Raw genomic sequence first — 23,916 nt, 5'->3', positions numbered from 1 at the left:
TGAATTTGGCAAGTGGCAGGCATATGCCAGTCTCCACCCCATAAATACGGGTATAAAAGGAAGATGCCGTGCCCATTAATTCACCTTTTGTTCTTCGGAACCGGTGAGGCATTCTTCATCTCTGGAAGATTTCTACTGGATCTACGATACAGAGCATACCTGTGGATGTAACCAGTATATTCTCTCTGTTGGATGTTATTTTTGATTTATTTGTTTACCTACTTGTGGATTATCATTAAACTGTTGAACTGTGGATTGTTTTGGTGTGTTCCTCCCCAGTGATAGTGTGACAAGAAGAGGAGGATAAGAAGCAAGAGGATAAATATAAGGAGTATCATGAGAAGCTTAAAAATGAGCAAATGCAAGCTATAGAGGAGTTAAAAATGAACCAAAGAGAGGAGATTGAAAAGAAAGAATTGGAGAAGATAAGCAAGATGAAAGAAGATCAAGAGAGGAAAAAAAGGCTGAAAATGACAAAAAGAAATCTAAGAGGAAATTAAACGGCAACAGAAAGTGCACTGTAAAACTTTGCAGTAGTTTTGCAGCAGGTTTGCCAGTAACTTACTGTAGATTTAATAACTACTTAAAACTACTTTCCTATTAGTACTGTTTTCAGTTTGATTAAACACTTTGATTTAAGAGATTAAAAATGAGCGAGAAGTGACTGGCATCAACACAGCAAAAAAGGACATTCTTTCAAAGCATTTTGGTCTTATTTTCTAGTAAAAAAACTTTTTAAATTGTGATACATTTACAGAACAAGAAAAGTGACCTAAGATATTTAGTCTTGTTTCATGAAAGAAAATACAAGAAATAGGTATAATTTATGTTTAAAACAAAATTGTAAATTAAATCGACAGTAAGTTACTGGCAAACCTGCTGCAAAACTACAGCAAAGTTTTACAGTGTGGGAGATGGAAAAGAAGAGACAGATAAAAGAACGACAGGAGGAGGAAAGAAAGATAAAAACAAGAGGAGCTTGAGTGTTTGTGAAAGAAATTTGAAAGAGAAAGAGAAGAGGAAAGACAACAGAGAGAGAGAGAGAGAGAGAGAGAACGACATCGCTGGAGTGATGCAGTGGGAGCAGAAATAGAGAGCATATGAAGAAAAGAGAAATCATATGAAAAGACATGAGCTGCTGGAGCGAGAAAGGATAGAGGAGTGGGAGAGAAGAAAACAAAAGGAGGATGAGAGAAGAGAGAGATGGGAGAAACGGGATGAAGACATTAGACAATAGTAAAATGAAGAAATCAAAAGAACAGAAAAGAAAGAGAGCGAAAAGAGCGTGATAACACGAAGAGGGAGCATGAAGAAGAACTGGAGAAAATGACGAAGAAACACACGGATGCAGCCATAAAACATGCCGAAGAATTCAATGAGCCCAGAAATAAAAAAGAACAATAAATCCAAGAGTTTACCAGTAAGCTTGAAGAGCATAAAACGAACATGCGCTCCTAGAAAAACTATCTACGGTTTAAAAAACTAAAAACAGATGAAACAAAAGAGCTGGAAAAAGAAATTGAATATTTGAAAAGGAAGAAATTTAAAGATAGCTACTCTTCCAGACTATAACAACACTGTTTTAAAAGTTATTTCTGCATCTCTAGTGACACCGAAAGAAATCGCACAATATCTGTTTTCAAACTGATTTTAAAAACTCTCCTTTTGCATTTACAGTAGTTGAGCTGTTGTTGCTTTGTTGGACTGCTGAGGACACAAAGCCACAGTGTTTACAGTGTTCACACACACAAAATGTGGGCTGGGCGATATATATCGCGGTTCACGCTAATTATATGTGTCTAAATCGATTCGATGTTTTATGCACAGCTCTTCCGTGAACTACGGCTCTTTGATCAGTAGGAAGTACTGCTCGATCTAAAATCACTACGAGATTGAGTCATTTATAATGTGCATTTGAAAAAGCAACACTCGTCAAACATCATCACTATAAATATACTTTATTATCATGAAAATACCTGAAAAGGTTTGAAGAACAGCGATAGAATATGACCACTGGCATTTCCTGGAACTAATTGTTCTTCTTCTGTTTCTCATATTTGGAGTTTCTGCGCAACAGCGCCCTCTGGCTTTCGGATGTGGCAGCATTTAACCGTAAGTCATTGAGAAATTGAGAGTATAAGAATCGCACGATATATCGCCCTGCCCCAGGAGCTGAAGCTGTCTTTCCCGTTTTACTGCACTCTCAACTTCGCTCCATTTAGGAGGCCTTGTGTCCATCTGGTGTTCTGGTAGCTGAATTGGTGGCATGTCCTCTGGAATGGAGATTTGCTCATGCCTCTGATTGTCGGAATACATGTTCCATAGGTGTTCCTCAAGATCTGTTATAGGCACTTTAAGGGTCCCAGTTTTCTCCTTGCTTAAGATGCTACTGACAAACTTTTAAGGATCTTTGTAGAAAGCTGTCCTGGTTCGCTCCTTTTTATGTTGCTTTCTCAAGCTCTCTGCTCTTCGCAACTTTTAATGACCGCGAATGTCGGCGGGACAAGGCTGGGCGCCGGCTGGAAGGCCGGCCGCACAAGGCTGGGGACCGGCTGGAAGGTCGGCTGGACAGGGCTTGACGCCGGCTGGAAGGCCGGCTGGAAAGGGCTTGACGCCGGCTGGAAGGCCGGCTGGACAGGGCTTGACGCCGGCTGGAAGGCCGGCTGGACAGGGCTTGACGCCGGCTGGAAGGCCGGCTGGACAGGGCATGAAGCCGGCTGGAGGGCCGGCTGGACAGGGCTTGACGCCTGCTGGAAGGCCGGCTGGGATGCCGGCTGCTGCACCGGCTGGGACTCCGGACTGGACACCAGATGCCAGCTGCACCGAACTGGACGCCGGCTGGATCACCGGACTGGGCGCCGGCTGGATCACCGGACTGGACGCCGGCTGGATCACCGGACTGGACTCTGGACTGGACACTGGACTGCACACCGGCTGCTTCACCGGCTGGGATGGAGTCCGTGCTGCCTGCCGCTGCCTCTTTCTTCAGCCGAGCCACCCGCCTGGAGGTCGGCTGAAGAAAAGAGGCAAAAGGCACGGCTGGCTCTGGCTGGGACTCCTCGGACGTGGACCCCCAGGACTCACGTCTCCCCCGCTTGCCACCAAGGCTGACTGGTGGCGAGGCTGCAGGGGGTGAGGAGAGCGGTGTGGCGATGCCTATAACCCCGATCTGCAGGGTCTGACCCTCCTGTATGGCGGCCAGTGGAGATGGGTGGTTGTAATGTGTTGAGACCCTGGACTCCGGTCGGTTCATGGCGTACCGCCACACAACATCAAAGTCCAGCGGTCTCAACGACCGCATCTCCGCCTGCGACAGGGGATCCCTGAGACCGGCGTTAAAAAGCACCGCCACCTCCTCCTCCCTGAAGACATCCTCCTCTGCGGCATCCAGGAACCTATCAAGATAGTCCGCGTTCCCCTGACGAATGCCGCAGAGGAGGTGAGCCTGGTGGGACCGTCTCGTGCCCATGCTGCCTGCTGGGTTTGATGATGTCTGTTGGATTCTGTCACGATTCTTGTGGAAAGAACCCAAATGCAGGCAGGCAGTGAAGGGGTTAACAAAAACAAGACTTTAATAATGAAAACAAAACACCCTCGATGGGGAAAACAGAACTGAGAGATTTATAAAAAACAAAGACTTCCCACGTGGGGGCAAAACGCAAAGACAAGATCAAAATAAAACTCCACAGACAGGGCAAGGCGGCAAGGCAACAAGAACACGGGAAACCAAACACAAGCATATACAGAACGCATATACAGAACGCATACATACAACGTACATACAGTACAACGTAATCCAACAGCACAAGACAAAGAAACATGAGGGCATTATATAGGGAGACAGACAAAGGATAATTACACAGGGCAGGTGAGGGTATCAGAGGGGCGGGGCCAATGACGAGACACTGGAGAGAATGCATATTATTGTCAAAAGGACAATAATGTGTTTCTCTCCACACATAACCGAAGGCTCTGCCACAGGACCAAGAAAAACATGACTAATAGAGGCAGAGCCATGACACCAATGTCCCAGTAGTGTCCAGCTCATCTAGATTAGGAGTGTATGTGGATCACAGTGCAGGAATTCTGTCCTTCTACAGCGTCTCTGACACAATGACCCTCATCCACAGAGTCCACACCACATTCACTCAATCTCTCTATCCTGGATTCTGGTTAAATCTGGGGCCCGTTTCAATAAGAAGGTTCAACCAACCCTAGGTTAAACCTTGAACTCAAGACAGCTGATTTGAGTTAGTTCAATTTACTCTGGGTAGGCTTACCCTGGGTTAAGCACGCGCACCACGACTATAAAAAGCCATCATCAATGGAGCTCCGATATTACGATTCACCATGGCAACGGCACTAAAAAAAGCAACATCACGGCAGAAAGCACTTGAGAGTGAGGCACACTTTCCGCTCTGCTTACAGTGAATTTACTGATGTCCTGAAAATGACTTAAGTGTAAATTAATAAAGGTACCAATAAACAAATAAATTAATCATTAAATGAATGAAACAACAGAAATAAAACAGAAATAATAAAAAAATTGTACGTTCTCACTCGCCATGAGTGCTCTAGTTACGGAAATGAGACGTCATGGTATAGGACACCTGTAGGGCGTCAGACTCTCTTGCAAAATTAGACTGATCGCCGGTTCTAACCCTGCTCTGAGCAGATGTCAGTTGGAATGGCTGCACGTCAAAATTACTTGTTTATTTTATTGTTTCATTTCTGCATGTATGTCCGTATTTATTAATTTCTTTATTCATGCACTTTATTTATACACTTTATTAAGTCATTTCTCATCGTCCATAGAAAATTATGCTCTGATGTAATGCATGTACGGTGGCTGATATTATTGATGTAAGAATGGATGAGATATATTTTGATATACTTAATTCACTGTAAAGAAAAACGGTACAGTTTTAATGAAAATGCAGAGGGAAATGACAAAATTCCACTCGGGTCCTAAATTGCTCTCCTCAAATCAAAGTACATTCCAATGAATTAATGCAGCCTCTTCATGAATCCTCTATAAAATCACATATGACATACGAGTCACTGAGATGGTCTCTGTGTGATCAAAATGTGTGCCATGAATGACTGTATTAATGAATGAATGAATGAATGAGTTACACCACTTGCGCTTTAAAAGGGGGAGGAGATGGAAATAAACTCTGGGTTTACCAAAGAAAACCTGCTCCCGACCAGGTTAGGTTCACAGAGTAAGTTACTATGGTTCTGAATATAAGTTACCTCTCTTTTAGAAACGGGCTTGAGTTACCCCGCTTTCTCGGGTTTGACATACCTCACATTCTGAAACGGAAAACACAGAGTTTCCCTCATTTCAGGGTGAAAATACTCAGAGTTTTCACTAAACCTCCTTTCTGAAATGGCCCCCTGGGCACTTCAGTAAAACTTTATTAGATATTAACATGACCTATGTGGATTTTTCTTCAAGTAATGTTGTCATATCACAGGTATGAGCTGCAAAATAAGTCATGTGCTATTTGTTATTCTTTAATTAACACATATGCTTATTATCAGTTATTATTAAAGAGTTTTATATGCGGTAATCACAGAAATCATATCTGTAGGTTTGTTTGAGGGTTCATGTAAATTTAAAGACATGAAACTGGCAAAATAATGAAACCAAGACCTCTTGTCAAGGGAAATGTGATTCATTTCACCCCTTCAATGTCAATAGCTGATGTTACTTATTAATATTAATATGTAAATGGGTATTTCACATGACTACTGACAGTTGATGTATAGCTTTGTTTTCTGTGTACATTTAATTTAAAAAAAAGATAAAATGTTTAATGAAATTAAACGAAATTACTTTTTTACACTTACAAAGGAATTTGAATTATTTTAAATAATCAATTCAGGTAAATTAATATCTATTGATAATAATTATTACACATGCAATCAATGCAAATTATATCATAATAACACAAATGAATGAGGAACTCTGACTTTGTTTATTTGTTTTAGTTTAGGTGTTTTCGTTTGTTTGACTTTTGAACGATTTTATTTATAATACACATAAACACTAAGAAAGAAAAATAAGCATATGTGGTGTTTCGAATCTGACGTCATCACGCAACAGTGTTTCAATCATAGGTAGTTTAGATGGTTAGAGTAAGGTTAGGGTTAGGGTGTGGGTTAGGGTAGATGTTTCGTAAGACTTGAAACACCAAAGATTTAGTCAAAACCAACAAGCCACGCCCACGGATCTGACTCGAAACACCAAGGATTTAGTGATAGCCGACACGAGAAGGCATATTGAGAAGCACCCAATGGCCTCTCCCAAATGCCGCACTTGCGATCTCGTGGACTTAAATTGCGCGTTCTCGCCAAGTCTACGAGTCTGAGTGTCCCATTTGTCATTTTAGAGCTCAGAAGTTTGCTCGCGAGCGCCTCCTTTGTGCCCTCGATGCGGTCTTCGGCGAAGCCCGCATTGATGCACTCCACTGAAGTCCCCCCCATGGAGTCAAAGTAGGGTCACATATATTTGCAAACAAAAAAAAGATTTGCAAACAAAAAAAAAGTTTTGCAAATAAAAAAAGTTTTGCAAACAAAAAGAAAGTACTGAGAGATAAAATGTTTTTTTTCCAAAGAAAACCTTTAGCAGCAATGATTTTGCAACACATCTTTTCCTTTGCAGTACCTACTAATTCATTTGCACCGCCCCTTTAATTCTGCGTTTCAGCCACCAGTGCTTTTGCGTCTCGGTTTTTCCTTTGCGCTTCACTTTACTTTGCGGCCCTGTTTTGACGTGGGGGAGGAGTCAACGGATTGGGGCGTGTATAACGGTTCTGGGCATGCCTTCCTCGTTACGTCATCAGCGTGAGCGGCAGACTGAGCTGATCGGTCATCATGGCGGAGCAGAGACATGCGGATGATGGATCTCAGGTATGTATTATTGATCTTTTTCTTCTAGTGCGCTAGAATCAATATGTTTTTCGATTCGTTTAGTTAACTACGTGTGTATTAACGCGTTTGCTCAAGTTAAGGAAGGTCAATTAACAATTAGGGAACAATTAATGCGGTGACTTTAGCCACGTGCTAATCGCTTACGTTAATGTGTTGGCTGGCCATTTCTCTCAATGTGCACACCTTTATTCTGTTGATTATCAGACTCCTACATTAACTTTCATTAATACCAGATATTTTCAGAGCGGGCAAAGTGTGGTATTTAGTGGGTTTTGAAGCTAAATTATTTGAGTAACGCATACTAGTGTAGAGAGCATTTACTCAACATCATCTCATTTTATCCTAGTATCATTTCAAATACGGAAGAACAGCAGTTCTATGTACCACTGCTGTGTGCACACTCACATAATGCAAAAGACTACTTGCAGAACACAGACACTCACGCGAACACACAACAGTTGTACATCGCGCGCACATGCACAATACACAGACACACATATTAATACAGAAACGAAAACAGACAGCCATGCACAAAACAAATGCACGCACGCACAAACAAACAAACACATAAAACACATACACAACCCCGCACGCACAGAACTCAACGCACACTGAGACATGCACACACATATGCAGGCACAGGAGAGTATCACAAAGAAACAGAAGAACACGCACAGAAGATGAAAGGAAGAGAAATTAAGGTAACATATTATACAGACTATAAATTCTGATATGGAGTAGTTAATCATTTACTCAAGTGTCACATTAGAAGTAATATTAGTAAGTACAAGACTCTAATGTTGATGTCAGCAGCAGATTCAATGAGTCGTCTACCACTAGATTTAGATTATTTGCAGTTTTTATGCAGCCATGAGCTTCTGTTTATTTCATCTGTCTGTGATCAAATTGCAATCCCAGAGGAACTCCTTGGCGAACTAACAACCTTAAAAAACAGTGGATATGCATATTGACAATAACAACATACCCATAACTGCCCTTGAAGTGGAATTTGGAGTTAAGGGGCCGCCAAAGTTTATTATTTCCAGAGAACATCTTCAGCAACTAATTAATATGCAGCTATCTGTTCCATGTATTGCCAAGCTTCTTGGTGTGTCAACAAAGACAATCAAACGCCGCCTCCATGAGTATGCCATTTCTATAAAAGACACCTACACTAAAATCACAGATGAAGAACTTGACAACCTAGTGAGTTCAATCAAAGCTGGCAGTCCACACCTAGGCCATAGGATGATGAAAGGCCAGTTGCAAGCATTGGGTCACCGTGTTCCATGGACAAGAGTTTGGGATTCCATGCATAGAGTGGACTCTGCCGGAATACTTGCAAGAATGACACAATTGAGATGTGTAGTCAGAAGGACTTATTCCGTCAAGGGCCCTCTTCATGTTCACGTAGACAAACCATAAGCTGATAAGGCATGTCATATAGTTACGCACGTCAAGCCATTACTGTAATGGTACAGATAAAAGCATACCCCGTCTGTGAAAACACAGGATAAAGTAATTATGTGCGATTTACTGTGTTGTACATAAAACATCCTACATAATGTTAAGTATATTCTGTGAAAATGTAACCTTGATATTTTCAATATTGACTGAGTAGTGCCCAAGATTGAAATCATAGTGAAATTAATGATTGAAATCAAACTTTGATGCTCCCAATTTCCAACATTTTATATTTTTAGATTGTACTTTTTAAGGATTTGGGGTAAAAATATCCAAGTATGCTTGTGAGTTTCTTTGTCAACTGGTAATAACAAATTCTCTTTTATCAGATATGGCCTTGTGATATTCGGTGCCATTGATGGGTACTCCAGAAAGGTTTTTTCTTTAATGCATTGTTTCCCTTTAAACTTTGTACACATCAAATAACTGATGAAATGCATTGATTACATCATGTCAGATCATGTACCTTGGAGCTGCAACGGATAACAAAGCATCCACTGCCCTTGGTTTTTTCCATCAGTCAGTGGAGAGACATGGGTTTCCATTAAGGTAAGACAACTTACACCATGACTGTTAAATTGCTATATGCATACCTGCTGGTCTTAACCAACATGGCTAACATACGTTTTTATTACACTGTCAAGTATCTTTTCTAAAATAGCTAGACACTTGTACATTTTTGCATTTAGAGTTCGAGGAGACCAAGGAGTAGAAAATGTTGAGATCGCCAGGTGTATGTTTTCTGTGCGAGGCAGTGGCAGGGGAAGTTACATGTCAGGAAAAAGCGTGCATAACCAGCGGTAAGCATAAAGATAAACTGGTCATAAATTGACCTAAAATTGAGAATTATGATTTGTATTGAACATTTAAGTAAAAAAACTTTTCTCTTCCATTCTTAGCATTGAACGCCTGTGGCGTGACATATGGATGGCGGTTACAAACATATATTACGATGTTTTGCACAGCCTTGAAGAGGAAGGATTACTAGATCCAACTAACAGCCTCCACCTATTTTGTTGTCAGTATGTGTTCCTGCCTCGTCTCCAGGCCAGCCTTGCCTCCTTTACTAGGGGGTGGAATAGCCATCCTCTCCGCACAGAGGGCAATCGATGCACAGACCAGCTGTGGGAAATTGGACTCCTCCTAAACCCGGTCACTCCTCCACTCCTTTCTGAGGTAGCTTATGTCTGAATTTGTTGTGTCCCTTTTATGTATAACGTTTTCGGTATACCCTTATTTAACATACTATGTCCAATAAACTATTGCCCACTTTTAACAGATTGCACAAGACGAAGACTCTGACTGGGACACAGACAGCATCTCTGATCAGCCATGTACGGGAATTGTAGTTCCTCCAGTTCAATGCCCTTTAACAGAAGAACTTAAGGCCCAAGTTCAAATTTTTTTTGACCCAACCACGCACTCTCTAAACTACTGAAGAGAGCGGTTTTAAATTTTGTGCTACTTCATACTTAATGGACGACATTGAAATGACTTGTGACCAAATTATCAAAGTAAATGAACATCCAATGCAATTAATAAAACTCTTGAATTAAACGTTGACATTGCATGCTGGCTTTATTTTCTATATTTAAAGCAGAAGAAAACACTTGTATGACAAGTTGTGTTCCCTGAACACATGCAGTTGTATACACAATCATAAGAACATTTAACAATGTGTAACAGGTTGTGTTCTCTGCACATATATACAGTAAGACATATCAAAAACATTTCGAACATGTTACCAAATGTATGGCATTGTACACTTGTACATTTTAAAATCGGTTAAATCCATAGTCAAACTGGATGGCTTGCAACATGACTGATTTAAAAGAATTATAGTCACCCATATGTGCTGTGGGAAATGTAATTTTCCTGGCACAGGCACTTACAACTGGGAAGCATATTTTGTGTTCTGGCATCCTCTTCATACACTCATGGTCAAAATGTAGAGAGATTTTGAATTCTTTAAGATCTGACATTAGAAGAGGTTTGTGTCCCTGGCCAGTAAGCCATTGCATTACACGGGGAACAGTTAAGGGCAGGATGTCTCCATCAGGGTTATCCTCTACAAGAAAAAGAACATGTTATCAGTAGGGTTGGTTATTGTCTGAAATTTATCAAGATTCTGTTTATTGATTCCAAAGTGGTAAAACCAAAGTAAATATTTAGATGTAATTTAGTCTGCCTATTGACTAGTTCACAAAATATATGTATTTATGAGCAGCGTTTTGACAAGAAAGTAAGTGACATTTGCAAATGTATCGTAATCTGTACTTAGAATGTGATCTTGGCATTAAATATTATATTATATTTCATAACTGTAGCAGCCAGTTACTATTGTAAATATATTGTTAACTTACATTAGGGCTTTGAATAAGATATCAGCAAATCACGGGTTTGCACTTGAATTTCTAAGAGGATTTTAATTTTTATATCTCACCTTAAATTGACATTTTACCCAAAAATGAAAATTCTGTCATTATTTACTCTTAGATCGTTCCAAAATTGTATACATTTTTTGTTTAGCTCAGCACACAGGAAGAGATTTGGAAGAATGTCAGATTTCATCCACCATTTACTGCCATAGTAGGGAAAATAAATACTATGGGAGTAAATGGGGGATGAGATTTGACATTCTTCTTGTGTGTTCAGCAAAACAAATACTTTTATACAAGTTTGGAACAATCTGAGGGTGAGTAAACAGCAGAATTTCCATTTTTGGGTATCAAACCATCAAACCAAGGATCCGATTCCAGAATGGTTCACAAATCTATTATTACTCGATTAACAACTTTCTATTACATTTCAACATAAATTTGTACCGTTTTCTTAAAATATCTATACTAAATCTGCAACTAAGTCATTTCACACATACAACAGCTTTCAATTTCTTGGAGAAAGTCTTGCAGAAAGTTGATTATAGCTGTTTCAGAAGTCTCCCGTACTGATCCCTTCTCTGAAATTTTCGGAAGAATGTTCTGCATGATGAAGTCTGCATCAGCCTGTGGAATAAAACAACAGGTATCAATTATCATGTACTGAGAGCAATAGATTTTCTGCAAATATGTTCTGTAAGGAACAAATGTTTGACAATAATTTTTTAACTCTAAAAAATAATTTTCCTGTAGATATTAATTCCTAAAATGAGACCATTTCTAAACTGAAATACAAGACCTAGCTCAGGCATCTCAGTGAATGTTTTTTATTGCAGTTAATGATACCTTATCATCATCTTCATCCACCACACCGGGGACAAAGAACTGTTTGCAAAGACCTGAATGGTTTTCCAGGATGTCCACGAAATTGTATACTTGAAGACCTTTTCGGATTTGCTTCAACAAAGGGATCAAACGTAGAGTTGCATGCAAGCACGATAGATCTGAAAAAGAACCAGGAAAATCTGGCATAATATAGACACTGTTGTGGCTAATCAATATATTTGATAAGCAGCCTCAATTGAAACAGTTCGGAAAAACAGTTTTAAAACTGTTTTAAAACAGTTTTAAAATGTGAAGAAGTTTTAAGTTATACATTTTTTTTCTGACCTTATTATGGCCTCTTTGTTCTCAGGTTTAATAGACCCAGTAAAACCACAGTTAATTACTTGATCATTCCACGCAGAGAGATCAGTTTCTTCCTCCACCTGAAATGATATAATCTATTTATATACACATGTAAACTGTGGCAAATGGTGTGCATGCACAGAAATAAAGCTTTTATTTAATAAAAAAAGACTACCTTTTTAATCAAATCATAAAGTTCAGCATCATCCACATCATCTATAGTGAGAGTTGATTCATCCACGTCTCCAGTTTAGAGATAATCAAAGCACCACGGTTTTAAGAAACGGGGGGCAGGCCTAACTGAAAGCAAGACTAACTGAAAACACCTCTCCGGCAGTCCTGAAAGAAAAAACAGAAAATAATACAAAGTTGTATACAAAAATGACAGTTTATATGTCACTACAATGTAAAATATGACTAACCTGAAAAATCCCTTCTCCAGATTACTTAGGGAATATATGGGGCTTTTCTCTCTCTGGTGTCCTCTATGCTCGAAGAGGTGTTTCTCAATCTCACCAATCAGATCTACAAACACAAATAAATTTACATATTTTAAAAAGACCCAATCTCATGATGATACATGAATGTGGTAACTGTTTATTGTCCAATTTGTAAACTTCAAATTAAATCGTTACCATGAATATAAAAACATGATAAAATAATTGAGAAACTGACTTGCCTGTTAGAAATTCCTTACGAATGGCCCCTGTGTCAACACCTGCTTCCCCCAAAAATGTGACACGCAAAGTATTGGCTGGGGATCCCCTCTTTTGTCTTTGCCACTGTAACATAGCTCTTTGATAGAAGTCAGTTCGAGATACACAGATCTTGAAATCCTTGCAGTCATCTACCCTACTTGCCATCAAACTCAATACATCATCTGGACTATGAAAACAGAAAAAAAAGATTGGTTGAAAATTCTGAAGCCGCAAGAGTGTTAAAATTTAATAAATGCAATGTACCATTCCATGTCTGGGCCTTGGTTTTGCTGTACAGGTGTGCCACATGGAGGACTGCTCTCATAATCCAGTGTCTGTAATACGCTGAGCATATACCCAATAGTTAGATTTGCTTCGTATGACATATAACTTGTTTTTACTCCATACAGAACCTTATAAAACATGAAATGGCTGTCAATTAAATAACTTTCCAAATCATTAAATATTACCTATCTCCACATACACTTGCATGCATGGGCAACTCTCTCTGTGTAAATATGTCTAAACAAATGGGACACTGTCCCTCATATTGTAATGGCAAAAAGACAAATGATTAAGTATTATATACACTCACCTAAAGGATTATTAGGAACACCTGTTCAATTTCTCATTAATGCAATTATCTAATCAACCAATCACATGGCAGTTGCTTCAATGCATTTAGGGGTGTGGTCCTGGTCAAGACAATCTCCTGAACTCCAAACTGAATGTCAGAATGGGAAAGAAAGGTGATTTAAGCAATTTTGAGCGTGGCATGGTTGTTGGTGCCAGACGGGCCGGTCTGAGTATTTCACAATCTGCTCAGTTACTGGGATTTTCACGCACAACCATTTCTAGGGTTTACAAAGAATGGTGTGAAAAGGGAAAAACATCCAGTATGCGGCAGTCCTGTGGGCGAAAATGCCTTGTTGATGCTAGAGGTCAGAGGAGAATGGGCCGACTGATTCAAGCTGATAGAAGAGCAACTTTGACTGAAATAACCACTCGTTACAACCGAGGTATGCAGCAAAGCATTTGTGAAGCCACAACACGCACAACCTTGAGGCAGATGGGCTACAACAGCAGAAGACCCCACCGGGTACCACTCATCTCCACTACAAATAGGAAAAAGAGGCTACAATTTGCACGAGCTCACCAAAATTGGACAGTTGAAGACTGGAAAAATGTTGCCTGGTCTGATGAGTCTCGATTTCTGTTGAGACATTCAAATGGTAGAGTCAGAATTTGGCGTAAACAGAATGAGAACATGGATCCATCATGCCTTGTTACCACTGTGCAGGCTGGTGGTGGTGGTGTAATGGTGTGGGGGATGTTTTCTTGGCACACTTTAGGCCCCTTAGTGCCAATTGGGCATCGTTTAAATGCCACGGCCTACCTGAGCATTGTTTCTGACCATGTCCATCCCTTTATGACCACCATGTACCCATCCTCTAATGGCTACTTCCAGCAGGATAATGCACCATGTCACAAAGCTCGAATCATTTCAAATTGGTTTCTTGAACATGACAATGAGTTCACTGTACTAGAATGGCCCCCACAGTCACCAGATCTCAACCCGATAGAACATCTTTGGGATGTGGTGGAACGGGAGCTTCGTGCCCTGGATGTGCATCCCACAAATCTCCATCAACTGCAAGATGCTATCCTATCAATATGGGCCAACATTTCTAAAGAATGCTTTCAGCACCTTGTTGAATCAATGCCACGTAGAATTAAGGCAGTTCTGAAGGCGAAAGGGGGTCAAACACCGTATTAGTATGGTGTTCCTAATAATCCTTTAGGTGAGTGTATAGTCCCTTTCACACATACAGTCATTACTGGTAAATTGCCAGAAAACTGCAGTTACAGATCGTGTGTGAACAGAACCTTTCTGGTAAATCAGTACCCCCAATTTACCAGTAAAAGCAGATTACTATCAAATTACCAGAATGCCCTTGCTTGTGTGAACAGCATTTACCATAAATTTTCCTGAATGACTTTACCTGTAATTTACCAGTATTGCTGTGTGAAAAGGGCTATACAGTAACACCCCAGTTCAAAACACAACTAGTTATTTCTAATCAAGTCATTTGTTTAATTGGTCACTCATCTTCCACCTGGATGGAATAAGTATTTTGCAATATGTAACCAAGCACTCCCTGTTTAAGTTTTTTTTACTTCACAAACAATATTAAGTCTTAAAGATTTTTGTTTAACATTCTGATTCAGTTCTAAATGTTTAGTTGGTTGTGCTTTGCTCTAACAATTGTGTAGTGTAAAAAACTAAAACAGGACATTCTTATGGACCAGTGTTGCTTAACTTGTGCAAAATGTAAGGGATAATGTACAGGCAGCCGGTTGTTATGGCAGAAATAATCCCAGACAGTGTGATCAGGACCCGACGTGAAGCGGAGGGTCTTGTATCACACTGAAGGGGCTTCTTTCGCGATAACAGCCGGCTGCTTGTACATTATCCCGCTTATTACACAGTTTTTTGCCACATGAGAAAAAAACTGGACATAAAATGTGAATTTGCAATATTTTATTAGATCATTTTTACCAAATACAGACCTTCCGCGAGGAAAAGCTGTTTAGTTTCGGTTTTAAAGTAAGAAACGACATTCAAACATCACAAATTGGTTTAATCATTCGTATATATAATATCATATGTTATTAAAAGACATATTTATAATGATTAATTGTGTAATATTAAACTGCCCCTCTCAAAATGATTTGTAGCATCTGGGTTACAGGGTGTCATTAGTTTTTAGCGCTTGTTATTTGAAAAGAACAACCCTTGGAATGTCGGGACTGGCCAATCAGAATCAAGCATTCAAATGAGCCGTGTAATAAGGTTTAATAACAATCAATCAAAAGTGCTTGACAATAAGGCACAACAAAGAGAATACCATTTAGTTTATAATACAATTTTAACATAGCAGTTAATTAATTTCACTAACAGCACCAGTCCTTATGCACATATTAAAATAAAAGTAAATACAAAATAAATCTATTCTCAAATATTTAAAAACCCTTAACAATACAGCATTTTCATTCAGCTCACCTCAAAACTTGTGGTGGGTGTAGGAGAACAAGATTGTATTGAAGTGGTAGGTATGGGCATAGAAGTTGGGGCTGTAGTGGAAACGGCACTGGAAATCTCACCAACTACTTTTACATCCTCATCATCATCATCAGTAGTCTGAAATGACAAAACTGGATATATATTCTGCCTAAAAGCAAACTTAACTGAAAAAAATTATATGATGATGAGAATATATATATATATATATATAATATATATATTATATTAGGGCTGTCAAACGATTAATTTTTAATCTATAAATCACAAGGTTCTTTAATTAATTTCGATTATCACAATCCTAAAATATGATGAACACATTTCTGTGTACTGTTCTCAGAACAGAAAGATAAAATACAGAAGCGGATATTACATTTGTTTTTTATTAATGCCAACAAAAAAAAATTGAATTCTAAACAATTTTGGCAACTTAGCCATTCTTTTTTTGCAATACAGATAGGTGAATGGAAGTTATTTGAACACCAGTTTGTATGCTGGCACAGTTAAACGTTTAATTTGAGCTTGATCAGTTCAATTTAATTTTTCAATTTGCACATTATATGTGCATTCCTTACCTGCAGGGCTCTAGGAGAGTGCTCAGTATCTGCAGTTTGTCCCATTCTTGTGGAGTCAGCATAACCAGTTTGTGGTGTTGTTGGTCCAGGGTTGCTTTTATTGCTGCTTGATTGCGGTTCAGGCGCTTGATCATTTCCAGCGTGGAATTCCACCGCGTTGGCACGTCTTGGATCAGTGGCTCCTGCTGCTGTCCCAGGGCCGCTTGCTGTGCTTGAAGCTCCATGGTGTTTGCTGCGCTGTGTCTGAAGTGACCGACAATTTTGCGACACTTGGCCAACACATTCGCAAATCCACTATTGGAGAGGCTCACGTTGATGCTTCTCTGTAGCATGTGAGCGATGCAGGGCATGTGCTCATATGGCAGCAGTTTAGCCGCAGCGGTCATATTGCGTGCACTGTCCGTCCCTATAGTTGTGATTTTTCCTTCAATTTCCCACTCGTGTGCCACGGTTTGAAACTGTTGAGCACATACCTCTGCAAAGTGACGCTCTTCTGATTTAATTACGGTTAAAGCAAACGACTTCAGTTCCCAGGTGTTAGTGATGTGCCGTCACACCCAGATAATTGTTGTTACTCAAGGTCCAGTGGCCTCCTGTCAAAGCAACATATTCCGCTCAAGCCAAATCCTCTTCCTTCGTTTTCTTTTTAGCGTCATATAGTTCGTTGATTTTAGTCATCACTGTGCCTCTCGACGGTGGCTTGTAGAATGCGTCTGAAGTTGCCACTTTCAAAATTTCTGCGAGGCCCGTGTCCTCGACAATATTAATCGGTCTACAGTCCTTGGCTATCCATCTGGCAATTGTGTCTGTCAGCTTCCCAGACGTAGACTTACTTAATGGCCTGCGTTCGGTGAGGGTGCTCTGACGCATGCCAGGCATAACACCTGAAGTTGAAGCTCCAACAAATGAATGCTTGGTGTTAAGATGATACTTAAGGCTCGACGTGCTTCGGTGAAACGAAAAGTCCTTCCTGCAGTGTGAGCAAACCACAACATGTTTGTTTACTATTCCATCTTTGTTTTTTTTATACTCGAACTGTCCATCCAGAGGGCCAACGGGTTCGTTGGACTCCTCCATCTCTCTCGTGTCAGCCATGCTGTTTACGCGACGAGGAATGAACGCGGCGGGGGTTGATTTGTGGGTAAAACAGGGCGGGAATGCGTTAAAAAAAATATCGCCGTTAATTCCAGAAATTAATCATCTCGCGTTAATTTTGACAGCCCTAATATATTTATATTCTATTGTATAAACAACATACCACATCATCATTAACTGCCTGTGTGCCACCACCACAGGACTTGACATGCAGGTACAAAACTGGTAGTGGCATTGTTGTTTTACAAGTACGACACTCAACCCTTGGCATCTTCGCAAACTCTTCTGCTGAGAATGGCAATGGATCAAGACACAATTTGTCTTGAAGAGGGACCATATAGAGTGCTGTTCTTCCAACGGAGGTAGCCATCTTGATAAGGCTGCCTGTATAACCCTCTGAGTCTGGAGGGACAACAGTAAGCTTTCTTCTTCCATTCCCACCTGACAATTTAAAAACACATTAACAAGTCCAGCAATATTAGGTCCTTATTGTATAATTATGCTTTTCACTGTAGAGTAGCAGCTAGAACAATAAAGTAAAAAAACAGTACTTTCTACCCACATTCTATTAACGCTTCACTGTGCAATACTATAAAAATAGGCTATAGCCTAGGCTCTAAGGTTGGAATGCCAAGAGAAATGTTCAATTATAATTACCCATTGGAATTACTTCCAATTTGCAGTAACCTCTACACAGCTATTCACATGTTTGTGTCTGTTCTGGTTGACAGTACAGTGTACCTGGTGCCTTATAAAGCAGCCACCCTCCAGTAAGTGACCTCATCTTGGGAATTTCAGCTTCAAGGAGGTTGCATAACTAAAGAAAACATGAAACAGAACAAGGGTTCTCAAATAAGCGTACAAAACTGGAAACTACATTTTTATCACAATAAAATGATGTTTGAAGTGCATGTGATTATGTCATTTATATACTTACAAATTATCATTTTAACAAACAGACAAAACCCCTTTTTAAAGAGAAAAATACTTTTTTAAACAAATGATGTTCCTTCATCGCAGCAGGTTTTGAAAGTGAAATATTACGGTTTAAAAAGAAGATGGTTATGCATTAATCGCGGGTGATAAAGAAATCGTACTGCACATCATATGGCAATAACTAACAGATTACATTGTACTTTAAAATGTACTTACATCCGAATGGTTCACATTGGTTGAAATTATAATAACCCATTTTCCTAGTTCTGCCTGGAGTAGTCCAAGCTCTTCAGAAGGTGTGGGTGAGGTGTCAGTATTTTGGCTCATTAAATATACAGAAACTGCAAATGGTTTCCAAGCTGTGGCTTTCAAATGTATTTGTGGATTTGGAGTTTTCCGTTTTGCCTTCTTAAACATCCCAGGAAAAGATCTAAAAAAAATAAAACAATGTTACTTATAATATGCAACATTCAAGAGACAATTCCTAAGATAATAATAAGTGGATGCAACAACCTGGCCATATCCTGCTCTATTCGAGGCCGAGAAATAGCAGAAGGCTGCTGTGGTTGTTGTTGTTGCTGCTGCTGACCCTGAGCTGCCTGAATCTGACCGAGGCTTTGGGTCAGAAGACCAATCAAATTCTGTGCAGCCGTATGGACATCTGAATACTCTGTCTGCTAAATGTGTCATGGCAACAAAATGATATAGGAAGATCTAGGTCAACATATTTACAACCTATTGTATAAACATCATAGCTTTCAAACAGAGTAACCAGGGATGTTACTTGCTGTATATAAATCACCAAAAAGGGCTTTATTGCCAATTATGTTTGCACGTCATACAAGGATTTTTTTGTTCTATCATGTATTTACAGAATACTTCAACACACATGACACGTTTGGCACTGAATAGTTCATAACTGTCATAATCCAACTAAGGCGTGGAGAATAATATTTATAAATGATAAAACTGCAAAAAAATCCGTAATCAACAGAATAAAGGTATGCACATTGAGAGAAATGGCCAGCCAACACACATTAACGTAAGCGATTAGCACGTGGCTACAGTCACCGCATTAATTGTTCTCTAATTGTTAATTGACCTTCCTTAACTTGAGCAAACGCGTTAATACACACGTAGTTAACTAAACGAATCGAAAAACATATTGATTCTAGCGCACTAGAAGAAAAAGATCAATAATACATACCTGAGATCCATCACCCACATGTCTCTGCTCCGCCATGATGACCGATCAGCTCAGTCTGCCGCTCACGCTGATGACGTAACGAGGAAGGCATGCCCAGAACCGTTATACACGCCCCAATCCGTTGACTCCTCCCCCACGTCAAAACAGGGTCACAAAGACAAGCGCAAAGGAAAAACCGAGTCACAAAAGCACTGGTGGCTGAAACGCAGAATTAAAGGGGCGGTGCAAATGAATTAGTAGGTACTGCAAAGGAAAAGATGTGTTGCAAAATCATTGCTGCTAAAGGTTTTCTTTGGAAAAAAAAACATTTTATCTCTCAGTACTTTCTTTTTGTTTGCAAAACTTTTTTTGTTTGCAAATCTTTTTTTTTTGTTTGCAAATATATGTGACCCTACTTTGACTCCATAGGGAAGAGAGACTTCTTAAACTATAAACAAACATTTAAAGATAGAAACAATACATAAAATCCCACCACAATTATAATGTATAAATTAGAAATATGAACTGGAAACATAACACTTTATTGTATATCTCCTCAAAACTCACTAGGCATCTCGTTTACCTGATATCATTGTAATTATAAATTACAGACTGCTGTCTTGACGGCCTCTAAACCTTGCATGTGAATATGGCTAGTACCTGTCTTTACTCGACGTTGGTTGTTACGTGTGATCTGGAAGCGTGTCCTACTTTTAAGTGCGTGAAAGTTGGCAACCCTGCTAATATACTAACAAAATATAAATTTAAGTAAACACTAAAACAATATAATACAGAAAACCCAAGCAGATTGCTCTCTAATCGCTGCACTGTCTTATCGACTTCCTGGTCAGGGAGCTGTCAATCCAAATCTCACTAACCAATGAGAGTAAAGTGGCCATAATTTGTGCCAGAAAGGCGAACGAAAAATTGAGAAGCGTAAACGAAAACTCGGAAAGCGCAAATGAAAAATCTAGCAGCGAATTCAAAACTATTATTTGCAAAAACGAAACTTAGAAAATTGTTAAGAAATCATGTCACATTCTTGCAACTGAGTTTATTGTTTTCATTATCAAAGTGGTTTTTTTTCTTTCTCATTGTATTTTGTTCGTTTTTAAAAGTTTGCGTTCATTCTTATTGGCACAAAAGGAATCCCATAGACAAGCACCCATTGAGAAATCTTCCTTGGTTTCATCGCTCTTGTCATTGTCATACTGACACCTAGTGGACATTCAGTTTGCATGCGAACGAGCACACGTGACGTTTCTCAAACAGAACCAGGAAATAATTGAAGCTGGAAACGTCGTTGTTCTGTTACCAGCATTCTTCAAAATATCTTCTTTTGTGTACTACAGAATAAAGTCATACAGGTTTGAAATGACATAAAATGATGTACAGTATATATGATGACGTTTCATTTCCGGGTGAACTATTCTTTCAACACACATATTCAGCAGCTCTTTTGTGAAGATGCATCAGATATCTCTGTTTTCTTTAATCTTCAACAAGAAACACTTATGGAACGGTTTGATTCGTAAGATGATCATGTCATAGTTTATTTAAAACATGTGAGAGAACAGCAACATTGTCATTTATATCATTTTGGTATCATTAACAATAATTTAACAAAGCGTTTGTGTTCCTGCTTGTCCTCCAGATTTTAAAAAACATTTCCTCTGAGTTACAAGATGCAAATGAAACGGGTTCTTGCCGTGAATAATCTTAAACCAGCTGTCATTAAAGTCTATGATTACTACCAAACAAGATTTGACATGCCATTTCTGTGAATGGGTTGTTAATTCTGTTTTCACTTATATTTTACTATTATTATTTATATATTTTCAAATACAAATTTCTCCTTTGTCCTGTATCTTGCTTTGGTTTAAAGCTTTTGCATTTATAAGAGGGAACAAATGTGGTTGGCCACTATCTGTTTTTGGCCAAGTCCATTACAAATAATGATAAATAATCTAGAATAACTAGAAATAATATAATAAGTGAAAAATAATATGGGGAAATCTTGCATCTACCTGCTAAACAAGTTTTTGTTGTTGGACTAGGGAATACTTGCCACTTAACTTACAATGAATTTCATTACTGTTAATATTTTCCTTCAGGTGATCAGGTGGAGACAGAATACTCCCTTCACTGTCAATGAGGTGTCCTCGTGGAAAAACTCATTTTATTATACTTCTGTATAATATTTACCTGTTGCGTATGCTTTGAAGAATCTTGAGAATTTTGTGTTGTATTGCAGTGCTTATTTTCTTTACCAGTCCGTTCCGTTTGCATGTATTCAGTTTATGGACTCGTTTTTATTGTGTATTAGTTTTTCTATTTTACTTACCTCCCATTCTACACCATTTTTTATTACTGATGTCTTCACAATGTGTTCGTGGGGGCAGTCGTGGCCTAATGGTTAGAGAATCGGACTCGTGACCAGAAGGTTGCCGGTTCGATTCACAGGGCCGGCGGGTAACGACTGAGGTGCCTTGAGCAAGGCACCTTACCCCTACTTGCTCTGCGGAGCACAGTGGAGCTCTGATAGCTGCCCACTGCTCCGGGTGTATGTGTGTTCACCACTTGCTGTGCATGTGTTCACTACTCTCTGGATGGGTTAAATGCAGAGGTCACATTTCGGGTATGGGTCACCATATATGACTAATAGGTCACTTTCAAAAGTACAGATGAGGTAATATCTCCATTTCAAGGTTCTTACAGGTCAATGTGAAGCTCATTTCTTCCACTGTCTGTTTTTTCAGACGAAGTCAAGAATTAAAAATGCAACTAAAATTATGCAGCTAAGATATTCAGTCTTTACTCATTTAATTGCATTTGGATTTATACCAGACGACTATGACATAATTATGTAATGGTTGGAATTGTTCTGCCCCGCGTACATTTGTTATTAAACTAACCTTTTTACGTGGACTCCGTTAAAGATACTGTGTAATGGTCTACTGGAAATAGCTCCACAACCAATGTCGATATTATCAGAGTTCTATGCTATTATGTCTATAAAGTAATTCAAATTTCAGTTTTTGTGAAGTCTGACATATTAATACACAGCTGCATATTTGTCAGGAGAAACAAAATAGTAGGCCTACTGCTGTTTTCATTTAAACCTACATTATTTTCTTTACAACATAATAATCCAAAGAAAACTATGATTCTTCCATAATTTCTTTAAAACTGGTGAGAGCACAGCAATGTAAAAATAGCTACAGAATATCCCCCTCAACAAATAACCTTAAATGGATACTTCACCCAAAAATACATTCTGCAAAATGTCTTGCATTTATATACATATGGAACTGACCGTAGTAAATGTATCATTTATCTGATAAAATGTCAGTTATGCAGAATAACAGCAAATATGCACAATATGTTAAATTTAAGACTGACCACAGTCAAACACTTGTCTCAAATAAAGCAAAGCAACATAAACAAATGTGCACATCAGCAACCAGAGTGAATTGAGGCAAGACGGCCTAATAAATCATAAATGCCTTACAATTTGATGATCAAATTACTTGATAATAAAGTCTCCTCTTGTTGTTTTGAACAACGTTTATCAGATTTTCTTTTTTTTTCGAGACATTATAAGTGGGAACATTGCCGAGAGCACGTGAAGGCAGCATAATGAAGGCCTAATCAACGCAATGCAAACCACCTGTTGTAAGTCTGATAAACTCCACACTGTCCACAATCTCTGGCGCGTGCTGGTCAGACTGGAAGGAGGCAGACGGAAGTTCAGCTGAGTCTGTAGCTGTGAGTTGTGGTGTAACGTTATTGGGATGCACCCAAAGAACACTGTTTACAGCTATAATATTCCGGGTTGCGCGATGATGAATCATTGGGAACATGTTTTTTTTCCAGGACGCTGTGATCGTTTGCGCCGTTGAAGCAGAGGAGTGAAATATCTGCTGGACGCTCGTCTTTAAAATGGATGTCAAACGGATATTTCGACACGAGCTCTTTTTAACGTTTGTCCTCTGCTGTGTTAATGGACAAACATCAGAGCCGTAAGCTGTTTTAATTTTATCTTAATGTTGATTTTCCTTTTAGGAATTGTCCAGCGTTAACGGTTAAATCACTTTATTTCATTGTTGTCCAAACATTATAAAGAGTTTTAGGCAATACCTGATGACATTTTAATGCCTGTGTATTCGACTGATATTTATCCCAGTTAGATTAAATGTTAGCAATGACCCGCCTGAAGACTTTCCCATACTGATCATTGTGTTACTTCTACGAAACGCCGTCAGAGTTTACTGATCTCCTTGTATCATAATGACACACACATACGGGTTTAAGAGCTATAGATTCAATGTTATCATCGTTAATCTTGGCAGGTTTTTTCTGGTGACATTTCCTG

General features: G+C 39.2%; 2 protein-coding genes and 2 long non-coding RNA genes across 4 annotated transcripts; 2 read left to right on the top strand and 2 right to left on the bottom strand.

Annotated features, from left to right (window-relative positions):
- The first annotated feature begins 6,855 nt into the window (after positions 1-6,855).
- On the top strand, positions 6,856-9,954 carry LOC130558547 (uncharacterized). Its single transcript, XM_057341006.1, has 6 exons — positions 6,856-6,918; positions 8,733-8,778; positions 8,861-8,952; positions 9,093-9,203; positions 9,303-9,579; positions 9,683-9,954. Exons 1-6 carry the CDS (start codon positions 6,899-6,901, stop codon positions 9,839-9,841), a joined length of 705 nt encoding a protein of 234 aa, XP_057196989.1. The 5' UTR covers positions 6,856-6,898; the 3' UTR covers positions 9,842-9,954.
- Positions 9,847-11,780, bottom strand: LOC130558548 (uncharacterized). The gene is made up of 3 exons (XR_008963439.1): positions 11,628-11,780; positions 11,282-11,408; positions 9,847-10,471 (listed from the first exon to the last, which is right to left on the bottom strand). It is a non-coding gene; the product is annotated as an uncharacterized LOC130558548 (long non-coding RNA).
- Positions 11,781-12,265: 485 nt separating this feature from the next.
- LOC130558390 (uncharacterized) lies at positions 12,266-16,710 on the bottom strand. The gene is made up of 8 exons (XM_057340757.1): positions 16,636-16,710; positions 16,325-16,567; positions 15,731-15,869; positions 13,138-13,216; positions 12,932-13,012; positions 12,649-12,854; positions 12,392-12,494; positions 12,266-12,308 (listed from the first exon to the last, which is right to left on the bottom strand). The coding sequence occupies exons 1-8, from the start codon at positions 16,708-16,710 to the stop codon at positions 12,266-12,268; spliced, it is 969 nt and encodes a 322-aa protein (XP_057196740.1).
- Positions 16,711-23,225: 6,515 nt separating this feature from the next.
- Positions 23,226-23,916, top strand: LOC130557452 (uncharacterized). Its single transcript, XR_008963310.1, has 3 exons — positions 23,226-23,309; positions 23,418-23,563; positions 23,894-23,916. It is a non-coding gene; the product is annotated as an uncharacterized LOC130557452 (long non-coding RNA).

Source organism: Triplophysa rosa, linkage group LG8 (genome assembly GCF_024868665.1).
Source record: "Triplophysa rosa linkage group LG8, Trosa_1v2, whole genome shotgun sequence".
Lineage (NCBI taxonomy): Eukaryota > Metazoa > Chordata > Actinopteri > Cypriniformes > Nemacheilidae > Triplophysa > Triplophysa rosa.
The sequence above is the reverse complement of the archived record's forward strand: the minus strand, read 5'-3'. Positions and strand labels throughout refer to the sequence as shown.